Source organism: Plectrocnemia conspersa, unplaced genomic scaffold (genome assembly GCF_051122295.1).
Source record: "Plectrocnemia conspersa isolate PC_06_02 unplaced genomic scaffold, ASM5112229v1 ptg000003l, whole genome shotgun sequence".
In the NCBI taxonomy this organism is placed as follows: domain Eukaryota; kingdom Metazoa; phylum Arthropoda; class Insecta; order Trichoptera; family Polycentropodidae; genus Plectrocnemia; species Plectrocnemia conspersa.
In genome coordinates this window covers 23322494-23345946 of record NW_028277167.1, presented here as the reverse complement: position 1 = coordinate 23345946, position 23453 = coordinate 23322494, and the positions used below count along the sequence as shown (strand labels likewise).

Sequence of the window (23453 nt, the reverse complement as noted above, 5' to 3'; positions counted from 1 at the left end):
GCAAAAAAATAGATCACCCCAACTTAAAACTTTATTAAATAAATTAACCAGTGATATCCGCGTTAAAATCCAAATAATTAAAAATGATTCATGGTCGCGTAAACTGAAAAAACTAAATCCAGCAGATAACTCATTATGGAAAATCGCTAAATCAATTAAAAATAAATATTCAGACATTCCGCCGTTAAAAAATGGAGACGAAATAGTAACCTCGAACATACAAAAAACTGAGGTATTAGCTAATGCATTCTCTACATCCTATGTGCTAACGCAAAATTATACGCATCTAAAAACCCAGAGTAAAGTTGATCGTTCAATTCAAAGACTTGATAAAACTAGAATAGATAAGAAAACTATTAACGAAATTACCCCGTTCGAAATTTATAACATTGCAAAATCACTTAAAAATAATAAAGCTCCGGGAATTGACCGATTAGATAACATCTTAATAAAAAACTTTCCATTTAAATGCTTTCATTTCCTAACTAACATATTTAACTTTTGCTTATCTATTGGGTATTTTCCAGGTATTTGGAAAGTTGCAAAAATAATTCCGATAAAAAAACCCGGTAAAGCTGATAGCATCCCATTAAATTACCGACCGATTAGCTTACTACCGTCCCTAAGTAAATTATTTGAAAAGATTATCTTATCACGTTTAAAAGAGTGTCTAAATAGTAAAATCATTGACGAACAATTTGGCTTCCGCGAAGGACACTCAACAACGCATCAACTTAATAGACTCACGGAGCACATTTCTGCGAATTTTAACAGGAAAAAAAGCACAGGATTCTTAATGTTAGACGTAGAGAAGGCATTTGATACTGTGTGGCATGAAGGGCTAGTATACAAACTAGATAAGTACAAAACCCCACACTATCTGATACAAATTATCCGATCATACCTCCAAGATCGAAGCTATGTCGTCTCTTTAAATAACGATAATTCGACACCGCGTAAAATACCAGCCGGGGTTCCTCAGGGGAGCATACTTGGGCCGTATCTTTATATAATATATACAAACGATATTCCAATTTTAAAAAACACCAGTCTCTCTATTTACGCGGACGATACGGCCGTTTTAACTAGTTCATATGGTCTTAAACCAATAGCAACAAAACTACAAAAATCTTTGCATAACTTAAATAAACATTTAAAAAAGTGGAAAATAAAAATAAACGATGATAAAACTGAGGCAATCATTTTTACGATGCGCCGGCAACCGTTGCCTCCGCCTTTAAAAACCGAGCAGGGCAAAAACATTGAATGGAAAACGAGTGTTAGGTATCTGGGTCTTCACTTAGATTCTAAATTAAAATATACAAAGCATATAAAAGAAGTACGGTCTAAAGGGCTTGCCGCCATTTCAGCTCTGAGACCCATTTTTAACAGAAAAAGCGCGTTGACGATTAAAAACAAAATTTTATTATATAAACAATTAATACGACCGATATTAACATACGCTTGCCCAGTGTGGAGTAATACGTGTAAAAATAATTTTAATAAGTTACAAGTAATTCAAAATAAAGCTGTAAAAATAATTTATAACACCCCATATTATACTAATTTAAAGAAACTCCACACTCGATATTCTATACCTACAATTAAAAATCACATTATTACTAATACGATAAATTATTACAAAAATATCTCGCGTGAACATAATAATAAATTAATTGCAAAAATTGGTAACTATGACAAAGACACACTAAATTTCAAGTATAAACATAAAATGCCTAAGCACATAATGCTTTGATAGCAAATCTGTAACCACGACTTCAATAGCCCCAGTTCGTAAGTGTTATTTTTAATTATGTATCTTATATTTTATTTATTTTATTTTCTTTTTCTTATTGTATAAAGGTTTTAGTATTTTCTCCTTAAATTTTACTTATTAAATATTGCATATTGTTGCCTCTATTTTTATTTAAACTATTGTAATTTCGCTTGTAAACATGATAATGGCTAAAAGCCAGAAACATGTAATTTATAACTTGTATAAAACTAAATTATTTTTGAAATAAACATTTAAAAAAAAAAAAAAAAAAAAAATCATACCTAAAAAACCGGGGTTCGATTCCCATTTAAACCATTGTGTTCCATCGTAATTAGGAGATCAAAATTAGCGATTATTCTATTATCACAAATTAGGTTTTCTTAATCTCACGTGTAAATATCATGATTAACTATCTTAATAAAATAGAGCTAGATCGTTCATAGTAACATTTATTGATTGTAACTGTAATAATATTATATAATTAATGTAATTATGTATCTACGACTCATGTGGTATAGATCAGTGACTAATACCTGAAAGACCTGGGTTCAAATTCTGAAATTCTATTGTAATTTTGAGATTTAAATCAATGATTATTATATAACTATAATTCTGATCGATCATTACGGGTTAGTTTTTCCTAGATTTTCATACTCTCGCGGATGAAAGAGTATGAAATATGAGGATGATTGTCAGCTATAATATTAGTACATAATTAATAATAATATTTGTTACTAAATTACATACTTTGATTTCAGTGTGGTATCTCACTACTTACTTAGTAGTTGTTGGTTGTGTTAACCTGGTTGTAACGCATTAGATTGATGCATGTTATGTTACAGCGTTAGGTATACAATAAATCAAAATGTATACAAAATGTTTCACGAATCTGAATTTTTGCATCATTTGTCGCAATTTATATTTTATTTACCTTTCTAACAGGTATACATAATACTAATAATTTACGATATATTTGATGATACCAAAGTAAATAATCCATTTTTTTATCATTAATGATTATACTCCCGAAAAATTTGTGATCCAATTTCCCCAAGGACGAGTTAACTCGCACGTCTCAGTATTGCCCTTAATTTACAATATGGACGAAACTCTCCATGACTGAGAATACTCGATAACTGAAAATTAAAATTTACAATATCCTAGCGTTTTTTATATTAAATTAAATTTCTATTTGATTTAGTGGACCAGTTTATTCGAACATATGTGAGACGGAACTTTGAACTGATTTTTGAAGAAAAATATTTTTTTTTTAATTATGTGGAGTTTGATCTAATTTTTTTTACACATGAACATGTAATGTATACAAACACACACACACATTGCATTTAAATTTAAAATTTATATGTTTGTGTTGTATTTTATATAATTTTTTCATATATTTTTTATAAAAGTAAAATGTGTTTTTTCAAATAATTATATACATATATTTTTTGGTCATATTTTTTTCGGAAAAAGTTCGTGATTTTAGAAAGTTTTTTGCGAAAAAAGTCAGTATTTATATTTTCTTATAGCTATTATATTTTTTTTAAATGGCAGTCATTAAGCGATTTTAATACCATGCAAAAAATATAAATAGCTACTTTTTTATAAAAATAAACCTGTGTAATTAAAAATAAAATTTAAAAAATGAAGGGCTTAAATTTTTAAATTCTTTCTACGATCCAATAAAACGCTGTGTACTCAAAGAGAGATATTTACATTTATTTCCTCGTTGTTTAAGTTGTTAAAAATCTTACGCTTCAAAATTTTAATATCTACAGCGTGAAATCGCGGCGTTTGTTTGAGCAAGATAATTAGGGAGTGACATAATTACCTGAAGGGACAGTCGATTATGAGTCCGGGTGGGTTAGACATCGACGAGACAAAGGAAGACGTCGAAGCGCTCAGAGCTGGCCTTTTCGAGACCTCTATCCATTTGACGGTGTATTTGCCTGCCTCCCTCTGAACAAACTCGACGACGAAACTCCTCGAGTTGGGCTCCAGTATTAACTCAGAGTCCGATTGGTCCCCGCTAAGTTTCCATCCCTTGGAAAACAATTCCACTGTTTGCACATCGAAGTTGGACTTATCGTATCCGCCGCTCGGTTCGGGGCAAATTTCCTTAGGACTGTTCGTTTCTAGCGCGTAATAAACAAATATCCTGTTCGACGTCGGACATATTGCCGAAGACATCTGGTTCACTTCGAACCCTTTGATCGTTAGATAGACGTAGTTAAAATTTCTATCCATCGGCTCGATCATCCACGGCTGATGAATGCAATTATCTACAGCTGGATCGTCAGATTTGACACTCTCAGATATAATATTCGTATCGGAGATAACTTCAGCAATTTGAGAATCGTCAAACTTAGGATTTCTTAGATTGATTTCACCACTAGCTCCTTTTAATCGCCTATCAATATATCCTCCAGAACAAACATTATCTTCATATGAATTGACCGGTATGAATTGATACTCTCCTTCAAAGCCAAAATCGTTGAAATCCTCAGTGATATTCATCATTGTGATAGTTAAATTAACTTCCACTATAGGCGACGTTAAAGTATGAATCGTAACCGATTCTGACATATTAGAACACATGCAATCTCGTGGCAATCCTATTCCAGGCCATGGATATTCAGTGATACGCAGCTCGGCGAATCCTAAACCATTATTAGATCTATAAGCTCTGGAGTGTAATCTATCGCATTTCCATCGCCCTGTTCTTGTATCTTTGAACGTATAACATTCTTTATTACCAAAAGCCATTTTTGTGAAAGTCAATCTTATTCTTTCTCCATGTCCCGCTTCGAATCTCAATATACAACTCATGTTTTGAGAACCTCCTCTTCCATAAAAAAATATGCTTTTAGGCGACTGAAAACGTCCGGAAGATCCTTGCGATCCTGGAGTCGATCTAAAAACTCGATCGCAAATACTGTGAGCTCCTCCTATAGGTTGTCCCTGTTGGCTTATATCGACAAATTCGTATCTGATTAGAAACACTATCGGATATAAAGCAGATCCTTGCCTAAGAACCTAATAATACAAAAAAAATATTAATTTCGTTACAATTGTAAATTTTAATGTTTGATTTATGCATACTTGTTCTATAGTCATTTTTGATCCTGTTGTGACATAACTTTCTTGCAGCGAGCACGGTCTAGTCGATCTGGTGCTGTTGCTCAACAAAGTGTGGTCGCAGAGTCGAGGAACTTCCTCCTTGCAAAACTCTCCGAGCAAACTGGCGTTGTTCTGTAAACATATTTTTTACACAGCAATTAAACTACTAATTAAACTTTTTGTATATCTAACGTTAACATCCCTTTTGTAGCGGATGCACTCTGTGCAAAAAGTACATATTTTCCTGAGAGGAAGAAAATAATTAACGACTCTTGTGAAAGCGAACAAAAGGAAATTTTTCGCGTCATCGGATTCAATTCATCACAAAAGCGTCTCAGCGCCCTTCCTTCTTATATTTTAATTAACAACCCTTAGCAATAAAAGCGAATGATTTTGGGGCACTTATAACGCTGCCGTTTCATTAATCAATAGACTGCAAGAGACTGAAAAAATACACTCCCACATCACGCACAATGATATCAAGTTTGCACCTTCTTAAAGTGAAAGAAACGCAGGGGTTGCTACTCCATAATAAATTATGCGCCCCATTAATCATTCGCCTTTGGTTACTTTAATCTAAAAAATCTGTACCTAGTAAATATATGTACCAGTGCTGTACATTTTGGAAAACTTAACTTTACAAAATATGTATGTAAATATATAATAATGGAATAATTATCCCGAAAGTTTTCTAGATATATATTATGTACATATATGAATATTCATGATACAAAATTAAATTTAAAAAGTATTGGCCCAATACTAGTTTTTATGAATTGATAAATATAAATAAAAATATTTCTGTACTTCATCGATTATGTTATATATAAATCTACAATTAACATACAAATTACTTATTTATTAAAAAAAATATTTGTACACTCAAACTCAATTTTTATTCATTAAAATTAATTTTATTTACCCTGTTATATAACAAGTTTATATTTTGCTATATACAATAGACTATTGTCTACACGTGTTTCAGTAACACGTAATCGATCGTCAGTACGTCGCTGTTCAGCCTAATTTTTAAAAAGATGAGAATAGCACATTTTATTAAGAAATGGCAGCTAGAATGATAGGTGAAAATGTTACGTCGCTCTTGTTTGTCGTTCGGAAGGAGTTTTTGTGACAGATGGATAGACAAATTTGTTTGTAGTATAGATGTATGTATATCTTAAAATATAAATTTAAAAAGCTACTCCTTAATTATTTTAAAAATATTTATATAAATTAGGTGTATTTTTTTTAATAATAGCTAACAAAGAATGCTTAAAAAATTCAACTCAATAATTAAGAAATATATTAAAATGTGAATGATTATCAATAAAAATCATGCCAGTTAAAAATAATGGTTTGAGCTAGTAATTTTAAATTGAACTTTTTATCTAAGATCCTATTTAGTATTTGTTGCAGTATTAGAATTTATTTATATGATATAAAAATCGTGGGATGGGAAGCTAGAAATTGTAAGCCTCATTGCTATTTTTAGCAATATGAGAATTAACTTAACCCTTTGAGGACTATCGCCGTACATGTACGGTGGTCGATATTTTACTGTTTTGGGGTATCCCAGATGGCTATATATTTACATATATAACTAAACATTATAATTATATAATATTTAAAAAAAATTTAATCAATGTAAATGATTTCAATAGAAAATAATATCAATAAATTAAAGAGTACGTAATTAATAAACATAACAAAAAATAGTAATTTTATACAAAATATTAAAAGCCTCTGTATTGATATAAAAAAAATTGTTTGAATAAATTATTAAAATATACTAATACAAAAAAATAGTAAAACAAATCAAAGCAATAAAACGCTGAGTCACTGATTTTTTCTCTAATTTAATATAAATACAATATAAAATAATACAAAATAAATAACAACAAAAATATGTAAAATAATTCAACTAACTAACAAATTAATACATGGTTATAAATTAAATCACTACTCAATGGGTTAAGCAATAAAAAATATGATAAGGATGATAAGTTTTTCCTTGCAAAAATTGCAATAAAATGGTATACATTTTCTATTAGTAAATTTTTGAGTTAGTAATATATAATTAGAAATTACTTTGTCTGAAATAATATAAAAAATCGTACATATTATTATGTATTTGTAGCGATACAAAATATAATAATAAGGTACATTTTTCCAAACAAAAATGTAGTTAAATATTTTTTTTGTTACATATGTCGATTAATTAGTAAATTTTCAAGGTTGTAATATTAAGTTAAGTGCCCAGAAGATTATAAATTGTATACTTTACATAAAAATATACTTTAGGAATAAGATTAGATGATAAGATTTCCAAATAAAGAAATGTGATTTAATACTAAAGATAGTTTTTGAAGTAATATTTACTTAATTTTCTATTTGTAGCAATATTAAAACTTACTTATTAAGCAGTAAAAAAATGATGATAAGGTTTAAAAAAAAAAAAAAAAATTTATAAAATAGTTTAATTTTTAATTAGGAACAATATGCAAGAAGAAAATATATCAGTTATTATATACAACAATTAATTTGATTAAAATATAAAAAAAATCATACATCTTATATTTTTACCGATATAAGATTTTTTTAAGTGATTAAAAATATAATAAAAAAGTACATTTTTTTAGAAAAAAATTTGATAAAATATTATTTTTTTATATGAAACATTAAAATAATTTATTTTTTACAAATAATATCAATGCAAAAATGCATTATTTTTATAAAAATATATGGTTTCTGTTATCATAGTAATATTAATAATCTATTTATGGTATTTTTTTTGCAAAATTAATAATTATTAAAATTTAAAAAAATATTTTTTGGGATTAAATTTTATGATTTATATTTTATGGTATACATTTCTGCTAACACGTACGATTTTGATATACGATACAAAGCAATCGCTTAAGTAAAATAAAACATATAAAAAACTATACAGCATAATATATCCTTCATAATAAAAAATTGTATTCACATTTTCACAATAATAAAAATATTTATACCGTAGAATCAAAAATTCAGCTCCAAAAAAATAAATATAATTAATCGAATATCTATTTTATTTATTCATATTTTTTTTGATATATGAATATAAAAAAATATATATTTTGGTAAATCAAAATTAAATGAAAACAATGAATTTTATGAATCTCAAATAATTAGAACATATTATATTAGAGATTATTATGTATATAAAGTTTTCTTACTTTTATATAAAAAAACTGTAAAAAGACAATTAAATATTTATAAAAATTAATTATTCGTCCATTTTATTTCCAGAATGTAATTAAATATCCACTGTTCTTTGTGCTTCAAATTGCTAGTTCATATTTGAACCCAATGTGAACGTAATATGCCTTACAATTATATAATCAAAAATGATAAATGCAACTTCTTTGCTGTCTAGTCATGTTTTATGCAAGTGTATCAATTCCACTGGCAATTAAGCCAGACGTTTATTAATTTGATTTACTACAATTTCACAGTGACAATACATCTGCCACGGTATCGTTTTCACCTTTGAAATTCAACTTCGTATAAAATAAAATTGAGCTAAATAAACAGCGGGTGAGAAAGAGAAAGAGTAACTAAACAAAATTAATTACAGCAGATTTAAGGTGCACGCTTTGCAGGGAGAAAACTGAGGGGTTAATTGATTGCCGCATGAAAGTTTAACACTTTGAAATATGGAAGCTCGCCCCGGAGCTTTTCCAGCTTGGGCTGAGGGGGTAAAATTTTACCATTGTTATGGTGTTTTTAACCTCTGAAACATCAGCTCACGATATATATGGGAGAAAAAATACGAATGCAAGAATTAGCAAATCATTTTATTATAATTCAGAGGCAATGCACAATTCCGAAGAGGGGATCGTCCGCGTTCTCCTGTATTTTTCTGCCAGGCATTATGTAAATGGCATTGCTTGTGTTACAATAGGCTCAGCACTTGTATATTGTTAATCTCGCCTGTCAAGCCTTTCAGGTTGATGTAAGCCTCGTTTCGCTAACGGGCCGTTACTACGACTTAGCAGAGGAGAACGCGAATACACACATATATATAAATACATAAACGCAGAAGCGTTGCTTCCGTTCCTCTTTATCCTGATTTTACCGACAGCTACCCAGTCAGCATCCGATGGGATGAGCGGCCCTGTAATAAGTCGCCCTTCGGCGGGTGTCTCTCTCTCTGTGCTCGTTAAAATTTGTAATTCAAAATAAATAAAAATAAAATAATAAATCGGAGCAGAAAATATTAACAAGACTCCATTGTGATGGATGCTTGTATTTTAATGATTGTGGTTCTGTCACTTTTCAATTTTATTTTACTGACAGCAAAATATGTTTCAAGGAATATTATTACTATTTATATTCTGCATATAATGCAATATATTTAAATTATACTTTTTATTTGATCACTAAGCTACAGCTTATACATTAAGCTCCAAATTAGTAGAGCTCAAAAAATCAACAGACGATTTGGTACTAGCCTAGATTTCCAGGCAGATACCATCAAAGTCTGAGCTAAACTTAATAATTATATTTTGGTCCAATATAATCGTCACCTTCAAGCAGTCAAGAGCTAATCGAGACCACCTGGACATTTCACGACGCAGAGAAACGTCACTTTTATCTAAGTATTTACATAACTTTTTTTGCAAATAATGTTTTCAGAAAATTAAAAAATTCCTTTTAATCACTATTTTTAATTGCCTAAATATCTGATATAAAAACAATTTCAGTGACTTGAAAAAAAATATAAGTTTTGTCAATAGCAAAGGAATTCTACCCAAGATTTTGGACAATTTTTGGCTCATTTATGTTATGTAATACATTTTGGTGTTTATTAAAATAATACATATATGTTATGGTAGGAAAAGCATATGTTTTTTTTATTATGCAATTGTTCATCTGAGAGAATTTTTGATGTTAATAAATAAAAACTAGCTCAGGTCAGTTTTGATTAATCCTTCTAAAATATGATTGCTTAATCTACTCCCGAAACTATCATATATAAAATAGAACACCGTCTCAAATCTTGAGCTCACAACCAGTGTAGGTGTATATAGAGAAACCAACACAGACAATTCAGTACTTATTAAAATCTTACTTAACAAATTAGTAACATTCTATGCTAGATTTTTGTACTTAATTTGTTATGGTAATACGTTTAATTTACACAATAATATAGTATTAATATGTAGGATTTTAAGGAAAATAAAATATTTACAATACATTCATATGTATGTAAATATATTTATATTTTTAAAATATACATTCCTATTAATAAATATAGTGAAAATTTTCTCAAGAAATATTTTTTTGAGAATTGATTAAACGGTCGTACTCATAATTGTAGCTACGTAAAACTTAATTTATTTGGTTGGAAAAATCTAATATATATAAATAAAATTGATATGCTAATGTAAGAACTCTGACAATTTTTATAATTTTTTCAATAAAATAAAGGTGCAGTAGTTACACGTTTTATCGAAAGCATTATTATCTTATGTGAAAATTCAGCGTTGTTAAAATTTAATTTAAACAACGTCAGTGTTATCTCGAAACGACTTATACCGTGTTGTTAATTTATGTTTTTTTCTTTATCTGTGTCACAACTAAAATATTTTTTACTTCTATTATTTGTTGTAACAAGACAAAGCTCAATGCGTCAAGACAAAGTAAACAAAAATACTAAGAAAGTAGTGAGATATTAGACTGAAGGCAAATTACGTAACTCAGTAAAATAAATTTTAATAATTATACCATAAACAGCTTGATTTATTTTAATTATCGATTCACGAGATTAACAAATCTAGGAAAACCAAGACTATGATGATCGATCTGAATAATAATCATCTAGACATGATATAAATTGACAATTTAAGCCATCCTTTCTAGTCTTTCTATTTGCATTGCTAAAAGGCAGACCTACATCTTGAGATTAATTATTATTGTAATAAATACTTTGCTCTGTGTATCTAGCTATACATTAATGCTATAAAACATATCTATAAATAGTAAAACAATTTTTTATTGTTAGTAGATCCAAATATAATACTGTCTGTTTTTATAAAATAGGATAATACTTCCAAGAAGTTTATGGATAAAATATATTTACCGTAGTAAATACATATTTCAGTTAATTTAGAGTACTTTTATGTACTTCCTGTTGATTTAAAAAAAATATTAAAAAAACAGGACATAATATATTAAATATATAGCTTCAATTTTTATAAAATAATTTCGGTTTATGACATTTTCTCAGCATTTAATTATCTTTATTGATAGAAATAAGACACAACTATGTAAATTAATTTAGTCGAATTAATAGTTACTGAAAATTTTCATTCAAGTATATTCTTTAGCAATTTCGCATCGCTACCTGCTAAAATCTTTGTAAATAAACTTTCGGTTTATACAGCAGTGAACACTTATTCTTGCTGTTATATATATGTATTATATATGTATATACATAAATAGTCATTTAATCAAAATCACTGAATTATCCAATCTAACCAATGTTAGCTAAACCGCTCCACTTTTACTCATCCAATCTAAATCCGGAGCAAAGTTCTCGCGGATGAATTTCAAAAGGAAACAGCGCAATAAATCGCAATCATCTCAATTTCGGCAAAACACACACCCGGGCTATATATGCGTACATTCTGCATGTCCTAGTATAAAATGATTTAATTCCAGAGGCAGTATATTAAACGCGCCGCGCGTATCAATTTGTCGCTTATCCCCGCCGCGCGACGCCACTGTCGCGACTAATTCGCCTAATATTTCGCACAGAGTGCGCTGATTAAACATGTAGTCGGCGGTTGTGCGGCAAAACTTAATTTGTTGACTTATTTCCGTAAATTCCGCCGTGTAATTATTGTTTTCGCGAGACGAGTTACTACTCTTACACACGTGTGTATGGGTGTGTATAAATGAATTGTGCGAAATATAGCTGTGAGGGTGTGTTTTCTTTGAATTTGTGATTTATTCGACGCTGTGTAAAGCGGCGAGGAAACTCAGTGGCGGCGCGTGGGAGGTCGATCATATATCTTCGTCTTTGTTGCCGATGCAGACTTTGACAAACGGTGGCTTGAGCCTTTCAAAAATAATCCGTTTTACAGTGTTCGAGGTCTCGATATGTAAATAAGCTGAGCATCAATGGTTGTGCCGGTTTTTGTGAAAACAAAAAGTTAATCGTATTTGTGTTCAAATGGGACGTGCTCGAGTATGTAATAAATTATTGTGAATAAGATTGAGCTCGTTTGTGAAATGACATCAAAGTCAGTATGCTTTTCGCTGAATGTGCTTTACATAAAAAATAAAATAAACATACATTCAGAAGATTTACAAGTGAAAAAGTGCCGCCTAAAACAGTAGCCAGGCAATTATTTTGAATAACAGTTTGAGAATTAACAAAATTAATTTACAAAACACCTTGCAAAATTTTAATAATCATAAAAAGCGACAGCTGCCAATGATCAAAGAACATTCTCGTTTTTACATAAAAAAATACTTTGCGTTATCATACATTGTATTAGAGACTAAGATAAAAATAAAATCAAATTAAAATATACGCATAAAGTAGCAAAGCATATTTTCCTTTAAAAATAAACACACTTCAATGTTACCAGATTTTTATCTAAATATATGTTAATTGGAGTATTGTTTCTTTTTCACTTTATTCAAATAATATAAAGTAATATTTCAACTTTGATGTAGTCATTTATATTTTTTATGGCTTAATTTGTATTTTAATAATATAAAAATAACGTAAACATGAAAGTGGTTATTAGCTTTAATAAAAATAAACGAAACGATTTAAGTTTCGTTGTGTTGTAGTGTTTTTTTTTAGTGTGTAAAAATAGTTGACAATAATTAAACGCTATATAATAACTTCACTTTTTATACATCTCGCAATGATAATCGGTTAAAAGCGGGAAAAGAGGACGAAACTTTTTTCAACTGAAATATTGGGAATCCCTCAATCTAAATTCACCTGTTGTGGTGAAAGTACATATGTAATCGATTATTTAATGTTAGCTTTCAAGGTTTAAGAAATACAAAATAAAAAATATTGTCCGATAAAGACTGCAGGAAGGATGTAGATTTTTGTATATAATGTATGTAAAATGGTTCTTATTTTATTATTTACTATACAGCATTTTTGCTCTAACTTTTTAATGGAATTTTTTGAAAAAACATTTTTTAATTTTGCTTTTGTTTTAATTACTATATTTTTTTAGCTGACGTTTAATAAAAATAAAAGTGACCAGCTAAAATATTTACAAAAAGTTTCATGTTTATATCATTAAAACTACGGCATTTAACGTGTCCTCTAAATTTAGATATATATCACAGAAATTACCAAAAAACTCATTTATTTTTAATTTTATATATAACCCTTTGCACTCAAATTTGTTTTAGTACTAGCTAGATAGAATTTTTTTAATAAAAATTAAAATCATACGTTCTAAATAAAATTATTAATAAATATAGCAAAAAAATGAAATTCGATAATATTATTACATATTTATTAAATTTTATTTTCCTAACTTACGAGTACTGCTGGTTAATAATCAACGACACAATGCCAGCACACTAGTGTATAGCGGTGAGATACATTCCATTTTGCTCGCTCGCTGCGCTCGAATTGACGAGAGTGAGTGAGAGATAAGGGCGTGCGTTACATGCGTTCCGTACGACCACTTCTTCTCCCTTACTCTCGTCACTTAACTCGCGAGCAAGCGAAAGCGAATGAATCTCACCGTAAGCGCCTGGTGTAAAGTGTGGTGACTATATATTAAAACATATTTATGTACTCGGAATTTCATATATGCAGCAAATTAAAATATTCCTGATTAAGATATACTAAGCAGTACTAAATATTTATTATCACTATTTACATTTTTACTATTTAAAAAAAATAAAGTAACGATTTTTATTTTATTTTTATAGTTGCAAATTTTTTCCCGTTAGTGAGCCAAATCGGAACTTAGCCAAGATCTATTTTTAGAACGAGTTTCATATTTATTTTTTAGAACGAGTTTCATATTTATTTTATTAAAACTACGAGAGTTTTCTATCCTATATAGGTACAATAAGTGGCAGAACACATGTAAAAATTTCCATTTTTTATAAAAACGATTTTTAAAATTTTCATTTCTATTTTAAAATATTTTTGACCACTTTACTTTTATCTTATTTTTTTAAATAACAAATTAACAATTTTTACAATATATATTACATAACAATATATGTTATGTTATTATGATCTGCAAAAAACATTTAAATAAGAAAAAAATATAAAACCTTATTTCTATTAAATTTTTGATCTTTTTTCTTTTCTCGTTAATACCGATTTTTTAATTTTTGAAATAGACAGAATTAAAAATGAACTAACGAACTTAGTCAAGATATTTACAAGATCTATATTTCAATTCGATATGATTATCGTATTTTTAAACTTCATTATATTTTACATATATCAGATATTTTTTATAAAAATCTATTTTTTTTTAAATTTCATTCAAAGATTTTTTTTATAAATTTGTGATTTTATAATGTTTTTAATAGTTTCCATTTTGAAATTTTAAAATAACCGCATAAATTGCAAAACATTTTTTATCGTTTTTAAGAATTTCTTAATTTTCAAAAAACGCCATTTTTAATCAATATGGCGGGTGAAGATTGATTAAGAATTAAACTGAGATTTTTACAAATTTAAATAAAAAAAAAAATCATATCAATATAATAAAAACATACATATTTACTCAAATATTTATTTTAAATATTGATAACATAAAAATAAGGAGTTGACCTAATATTATTTTAATATCATTAAAAAAATAATTATTTTATTGCCATTAAAAATTAACATTAACAAAATAATATTACATTAGTACTTCCTACTGTACACTGACAGAACTATAAAGCTACATTTGCTTGTTAAATATTACTATCTGGCAGACAAACTGTGTACTCAAAAGATTGTTTTTTGCTAGCGTATCTCACAACTCTATATTTACCTAAATTATTATTTTTATTGCTATTTTATTAGTGAACATTAAGCGTTAAAACCTATGATAAGAGAGTAAACAGATACGCGCCATATAGAAATAAATAGTGAAAGTCGAGTTTTATAAATTTAAAAATATTGTTATGAAATATATGTTGTATATAAATTGCTTTCAAGCACAATCTCGCGTTATCATAATTTACATTTTTATTATGGTATTGATCAACAATAAACATGTTTTACATCTCTGGGTCGACCGGCAGGTAAAGGGTCAATTTGCAAGTGTCTTTTTGGGTCGGCCGGTAATATTTAATTTACTAGCCGATCGACCACTTGTGAAGGAAGTGACACATTATGTTTCAAATGAATGAGGATGCAATGTTTTGTATTCCAAAGTCAATTATAATAGTGACAAAGTGTTAAAATGACAAAACACTAATGCGTTACAAATTGTCCTTTAAAAAAATATTGCATAGTTATTAAAAAACAAGGTTTATTTTTATTTTCTATATTCAATTTTCAGCGCAATTTTTTAAATATCATAACACTATTATAAAAGAGATTATGAGCACACTGTATTTACAGCATAGAGTGTAACATATCAGCACAATTCTTGAGCTTGATTTGAAATGTTTTTTCCTGCAACTTTTCAACTATTGTTTGACATTTCACTCGAGCCAGCACTCCGATCAAGGTAATTTACGGCTTCAGCTCTTTTGTATCGACAGCTACACTTACGCAACGGGAATTATTTATTAATTTCATTCCCTCTCGACTAGATTTATCGGCCGCGGGGTTACACGTGTACTTAATTCTTTCGCTGTCACGCAAGTATGCGACCGTGTAGCTGCTCGTTCTAATGAAAATACCCGAGACGTTTTAGACTAGCCGACTAACAAAAGTCTTTATAAGCCTTCGCCCGTGGCATGCCACTAAATCAGAGTCGCGAATTAATGTACCGAGATTACGCCCCCTGCGTATTGTGTGTATATGAGTTCCAAGCCCGGCTGCTGACGTGATACGCAATCGAATAATAAAATGTATTTGGATGGGAATTTTAAAAATAAATGTATAGCAGCAAGTGAACCAATAAGTATATTCTGTTAATTTCGGGAGTGTGAATTTGAGATGTGGATAATCAAAATCAATCAGAAAAAGCAGTAAATTATATTTATCAAACTTAGACGAATTTTGACACTGCCTAGATGAAGTAAACAGAGCAGAAAATACCTAAATTACACATGGATTACAAACTTAACCATTTAAGCGGTATCGCCGTACCTGTACGGCGGTCGGTATTTATATTTTAAAGTACCACAAACAGTAATATATTAACATATACAACTGAAGAAATAATAAATATTATACATTATATCAATATAATATTTTTTTCAATTTGATTTGTATAGAAAATAAAACTAACGGTTTTTTATTGAAAAAACATAAGAAAAAATATTTTATAATAATTTTATAAAAAATATTAAAAGCCTCAGAATTGATATAAAAAATCCACAAAAGTCAAATATGTAAAATAAATAAACGAAATATAAAACATGCTAATACAAAAAAGTAGTAAAATAAGTTAAAGCAATAAAACGTTGAGAATCACTAATTTTTGTATAATTTTCTACAAATGCAATATAAAATATTAATAAATAAATTACGACATAAATTATTATGGAAAAATAAATTAACTCACTACCATGTGTATACTAACAAATTAACAAATGTGTATAAATTAACTCACTACTCAAAGGGTTAAATTGAACACATTCGCTCTAAAAGGCTTGCTGATATTGCGGCCTTAAGACCGACATTCAATAAAAAAAAATATTCCGAATAATTTGAACATATGCTTTTCCGGAGTTGAGTACTATATCGTAAAAATAATATTTAACATCTTTTTATATTAATTTAAAAAAACTTCACGATAGCCTAATATACTAACAAAAAAAATAGTAATTTTCATACCAAAAAATACTATAAGCTACATTAACCCACTAATCTCATGTATCGGATACTACTATATAAAAAAACATAAATTTAAGCACAAGTTAGTGAAATTATATTTATACTAGTGAAAATATAACTTCACTGGAAATTACACATTCACTCTAACAGGTGCGAAACGTCCATTTGCGCTTCAAAACCGAATATACCCAATAAAAGTGCAGAAACTATGCCTAAACAAGTTGGGTTTTAACAGTCGAATTGAGTTTCATAGACATTTTAGAGCAGCGTTTATTAATTTTACTAGTGCAAAATATTAAATTATAAAACTGGGGAAAAACTTCGGATATGATTTCGCTAAAACAGTTTGTGAAGCTTTATTTTTACAATGAAAATATAAATATATATTTAGAAGAGAATTAAGAAATAATAGTATGGATAAAAATGTTTTAAAATAAATTGTAGTAAATTGCATATATATAGTAAAAAAATATTAAATTCTAAATTGTCCATTAAATGCATCAATGAAAAAAATGCAAGTATTCTTTGTTATCCCTAATTTATAGTACCAAACACAACTTGAATAAAATAGTTTGAGCATTCACACAGTAGGGTTTTAAACGTCCTTCTGGATGGCTAGGGGCAAAGCTGCCTCTTATTCACTGTAACAGCCGAGGCCCTAAGCGTTCCTCGTTCACAGCACATCCGCTTCGAATCTCCTTAATGTGTGCCTCATCTCTATTTCCGCGTTCCCATTTTAATATTTCCTCTGGTGCTCGTTGTTATCTTACGACACTATTTAAATAATTAAATCTCGGTTATTTATGCATTTTGCTACTCGATCCGTAATAGATTTTGAATAAAATTTTTGATAAAAATAAAAATTTTAATAATATTTGCTACCTTCGTTTAGTATACAATAATAAAAGCCTTCGAGACTGATCACAAATGATTCATTGCGCTCGTATTTAGGTCGAGATCTTGATATAGAACCTTCTGGTTGAACAAAATTTAAGCTAACAAAGTTCGTGTTAAACTAAACTCTCAATTACTACATCAAAACGATATTGTTCTCTTCCAGTAGTCAGATTCATATTGAACAAATTAATATTATTTACATAAGATATAATTTAATATTCTGCGGCAAATCTGACCCACCCCTTTGATACAATTCACACAAAGCGCACCACTGCAACAAGGTGCAAAAGCTCATTCTGAAGCAAACAATACCAAGCCACACTCTCGTTTAATCGTCGCGATATGAACCTGGTATAAAATATAGTCCTGGCGTTATCACTGCGAACGAATTATGGTATCAAAGAATCGTCTGCAATCCGTATACTCGTTTCTTTATTTATGGTGCCATTATCGCCGATAAGCACCGCTTGGGGTGCCGCACTCGCAGCGCCTCGCGTGTGCAAAAACAGAAAATTATCATTAAATTTAAATATTTCTGAGATGCCGATGGGGACAAAATTTTGTATATGTGAATTGTAACATATTTAGAAGTTTATCCGCCATAGTACAAACATGTGTTTGTATTATATAATACATAAAACGGCATTGGAGAAATTCCTCACGGTACAGTATAAACGCCGTTAAAAGTAATCTTTGTTTGTGTAATGATAAAAAATACGATAAGGTCAAATTTTTTGTTTTGATGTCAAATGTATTTTTATAAAAGTTTGGATAAAAAATTCGATTAATCTAATGTGTGTAACATGTTATTTTTTTTGTGAAATTCTATGATATATTGGTATTTTATTATTTAAGCATAAAAACATATCTATTACTCTACTTTTGCTGTCGATATCTATATTTATTTTACAGATAACTGCAAATTTTTGTTGTGTTACAATTTATTTAATTTTTTGCTATATTGATAAAAAAAAATATTTGTCCGTAAAAAAATCTTGCTAAAAATATTTTGAATTTAAAGTACATAATAATTAATTGTTTTTTTATAAAAATATATCATACAGTTTAATAATAAAACTATTGAAAAAATATTACGAAAACGTTTAAAAGCTTTAAAAAAAAAAGAAATACACATTTCACAATGTAAAAACAAATATTTGCCAGAAAAAAGCTAAGCTCGTTTTTTTTTTGTAATGAGTCTTATCAGCAATCATTTAAATTTTACAGTAAAAAAATAGTTGTTATGATAATAGTAATAAATAAAACCTAATTTGTATAATGGTAAATATATTTAGACAAACTACGTAATATTTTTAAGTTATTTGAACATATGTTTGCATATTAGCTGAATAATAATAAAACGAGACATTGTATGTCATTAAAAAAATAGGTGCAAAACATGGCTTAATAATAGTAAAACACAAAATTTTATATTATTTGACTTGTTTGCAACTTGGCTAAATAATATTATTAAATATTATTAATACACATCTGAACCTTTATATAAAATATTAGTCATTGATTGTGTTGTAGCATATTTTCGATGTCTTATTACCCGATTTTTTTAAAATAATATTTAAAAAATATATTATTATGAAGAATAAATAGCTTAATATAAGATATACATTAAATTTTATACGGTAAGACAAAAGCTTTTGTGTAAACAACTTTTTAAAAGTAACACTTAAGGTTAAAAATATAAATATATAAAAATATATATTTATTTTATATATTTAAAAAAATATTTTGCTCTAATAAAGCTTTATGACTTACTCTGATTTATTGATATAAATATAAAAAATATAGTAATGATTTTAATTTCTATAAATTTGTTCAAAATATAAACAGGAGTAATGATAAGTATATCAAACGTATATCCGTATCGTGTGTTTTAGAGCTAATAGCGTAAAACAAAATTCGCCATCTCGTTATCAATTATGAATAATGATAAAATGGATAGCTCTTTGTGTCTAACTGACTGTGTTAAAGCAAATAGCGTATAGGTAATTTACATTCCAAATATTTATATTCAGTCAAATCGAACAACGCACATGAAAAATTAATAAAAAATATTTTTAAGCCATCGTGTTTTATATTTAAATGCTGATTTTCCATTGGTAGACAGTCGGAGTCTGATTAAAAACAAAATAATTCAATACCTCGGGGCTCAGAAATCAATTTTAATTTATATTATTTAAATTAAATATATAATTTTGGTAAAGCGTTCAGACAGAGCGATACGATTTACAGAGTAACAAATTTAACGTAGAGCGTTTCAATTTTGAAGTGAGCGCGTCTAGAAGCGGAAGTGACGTCTTAGAACAGTTATATATAAGATTAAAGGAAGGTTTTGAATTAATATTTTTTACTCCTAAGGTCACTCGAAACGAAACGGGCTACGTAATTAAAATTCCAGTCGTTATCCATATATCAAACTATTTTTAATTTAAATTTATAAAATTTATTTATCTACTCATAGTACATATTATGTAGGTGTAATAACACCTCCCCGTATACCCCACTCAAGCAACAAACACCGCTTAATTAAACCCAAGCAACATTTTGACTAATGACTGAGATATTGGGCCTAGCTGTCAAATAACCGAGATTAGGGACTGAAGGCGGCTGGCGTCATATGCACTTCCCGACGTTTCGGCACAGCGCGCTGTCACTATCTTCTAGTAGCCGCGCTAAATCAAACGTCACCGACGAGGCGTGGCGCGCTTAAACAAATTAACCCCCCTATATCCATGGCCCGAAACCAGGTTGTGTGTCATCCTAATCCTGGATGTAAATCAACAGCAAGCAGACTGTGCCGGAAGCCAAAAGCGCCAATGGATTATTTCTCAACCCCCTTTCCCACCTGAAAAACAACGTTGCAGACTTTTCTGGAAATTCCGGCAACATATGGTCGGTATTTTACGGCTTTCTTGGTGTTTCGAATGCAGGGCGAAAACGATAAATCAGGAATTTGCATTATTAATTCCAAGAGTGTTGCGGTTTCGCCGGGCCAATGCCGATTCGGAATTGTGGATTACGAGGCATTTCGATGCCGTAATTACTTCTTATGAATTATTGCTTTCGCTGGTGCACTATTTGAATACAACGCGATTGGATGGATAGCATGCCGTATAACCTGAAATTATTATAAACTATGGGATGGTTTTCTTAGGACTGACGGAATAAATGATCGATGAGCGATAACTATGGGAATTTTAGTGTCTGTTACTTGCTTTTAACACACGCCAAATAATTATATTTCTGATTATTTTATTACGGACGACTAATCACAGAATCAATTATGATTTATAAAAATAACTGTCTTGTATTAATATAATTCGCATTATTTTTTTTTTAATTATTAATTTTATTTTTTCCTTATTAGATTGTAACCATTATTGTTAAATTATTTTTCATAATATTGTAGAAAATAAACCAGTAATAAGATTTGTATATAAAAGCATGTTTGTAAAATTAATTATAAAAATTAAATTAAATTTTAGAATATTATATAAACTAATTAATTCAAGTGCTATTAAAAATAATAGCACTTGAATAATATTATATATATTTTATAAAATAAATCGTATCATAAAATTGAAAAAAGCAACAAATTAAAAATTCTTAAAGGAAATATCAGACATATCTATCTCTGGAGTTGGATGATTTTTACTAAAGATTTAACATTATATGACATTTTTTAAAGATGCTTCGCACACATAAATATCATAACAGTTTTCATTGTATCCGTTTTTTACAGGAATATTTCATTGTACTAGAATTTCATATTATCTGTAAATATTATAATATGCTGAACACGAATGTATCATATGCAATTCTATGTGCTGAATTTTTAACGTGCCTTGCTTTATGCATTACAAACTACAGTATTGTTCACGCCTTATTAAAAATATAGTAAATATTTTTAATAAATATTTACTACGTAATCATCAAACAAAATGTTAGTTATTTTGTAGAATTTTTTTTATAGATGATATCACATCGAAAGATCTATATGTATAGAGTCTATACAAAAAAAAATAAAGGAAATGAAAAATAGTGTAAGTATTCATATGTATATAAATACAGACGATTTTTATTAAAAAGTCTATTCCATCTGTAGTTTAGTTTTAGAGACTTTCAATCATATGTTTTAATGAACTATTGGCTGCTTTATATTATTTTTAATAAGAGCTTAAGAAAATAGTAAAATCATTCTTAAAAAAATGACGAGCGTTACTATTTAATAACGCAGGTTTTCAAATATGTTTTTAAGAAAATAAAATATTTTTCGAAATTACTCAAAATTGTATATTTTACTTTACTCATTTAGCTAAAAATTAATAGAAACTTTATAAACGTCAAACGTGTCATCTTCACACTGAAATGACAAAATCTGTAAGTTTTAAAATGTTGCCACTTGATTATCATATTTAGTAGGAAAAAATATTTATTTTTGCTTACTAATAAACAAGCTTAAATTATTAACGCTTCCTATTAATTGTATGCATTATTCAAGAAGGAGGCAAAGGTGTCCTTTAAAGCCTTAACCTAATAAATTTAAATTTAACATTTCTAAAACATATTTTTGACCATAAAAACTGTTTTTTTTTTTTAACGTTATTAACATTAGTATATATTAATATAACACGAAGAGAAACCGCACAAGTAAATTTCCCTAAGGAACTCTGACTAGAACTTTACGCGGTATCGAGTGATCATTATTTAGCGAAGTAACATAGCTTTGCTTCTTAGGCACGAGCGTATTATTTGGAGAGGATAATATAGAGTTTGATACTTAAATAGTTTATATATTGAAACTTAGTGATATACTGCATTGAAGCTAGATGATATCTTGAATGCTTTTAGTAACTATAAATTATTTAATTGAAAATCATTAAACTGAACTTCATCTCCTCTACTATTCTATATTTATTATAATTAAAAACATAGTTGATAATGCGATTGCGTTGTTGGTTTTACTCAAACAGAAAAATCAGGCCATTATTGTAATTTTGTTACGTTATTATAAGACTCGAGGTAGAAAATACCATTTTAACTATTATGCGTCTTTTAAATTTTATCAAGCGAAATGAATCATCTTAAATTGCCGCTGCAAAAGCAAGTCGAGCGGCCTGAATAAATTATGACAATGTTTCAAAAATTATTTCTTTGTGTCGATTCGCCTACAAACTCCACGGAGTGGAAGCCATCAAGATGCGAATGGGGCAACAATTCAAGACAACGACTCATAGGTGTCACTTTGAATTTTTCCCCTAGTGGCATTTTCTCTTCAGAATGGATCTAGCCTAAAAAGCCTAGAAAAAGGCTCCAATACAAAAGTGTGCTTAAAATATTTTAATACACTGCACTCGAAACAGACAAGCTTAAAAGTTTTTGTGCTGGGTATGAATTTCATAAGCTTAATAAATATTATATATTAAATAATACATGTGTATCAGAGTGTGGCGAGACATAAACGAAACTGAAAACTGCTAAGTGATGTACGAAAGCCACATTCTCTTCCAATTAGCGAACATATGAAACTTGATTATATCAGTAGTTCCAATGGTTGGGATTAAAATTTACGATGAGTTGGAATGTTTTGTGCGCTGATATTAATTCAAGCGTATAATGTAACATCGTATATAATTTTAA

At 28.7% G+C, this 23453-nt stretch overlaps 1 protein-coding gene across 1 annotated transcript in view; it reads right to left on the bottom strand.

Moving 5' to 3' along the window:
• The window catches only part of LOC148237000 (uncharacterized), a 495914-nt gene that overhangs the window by 13406 nt on the left and 459055 nt on the right, over positions 1–23453 (bottom strand). Inside the window, exons 10-11 of the mRNA XM_088183465.1 lie at positions 4883–5032; positions 3612–4816 (exon numbers count right to left, since the gene is read on the bottom strand). Of these exons, the coding sequence (XP_088039591.1) occupies positions 3612–4816; positions 4883–5032 (1355 nt within the window). The remainder of the gene's footprint in view (positions 1–3611; positions 4817–4882; positions 5033–23453) is intronic.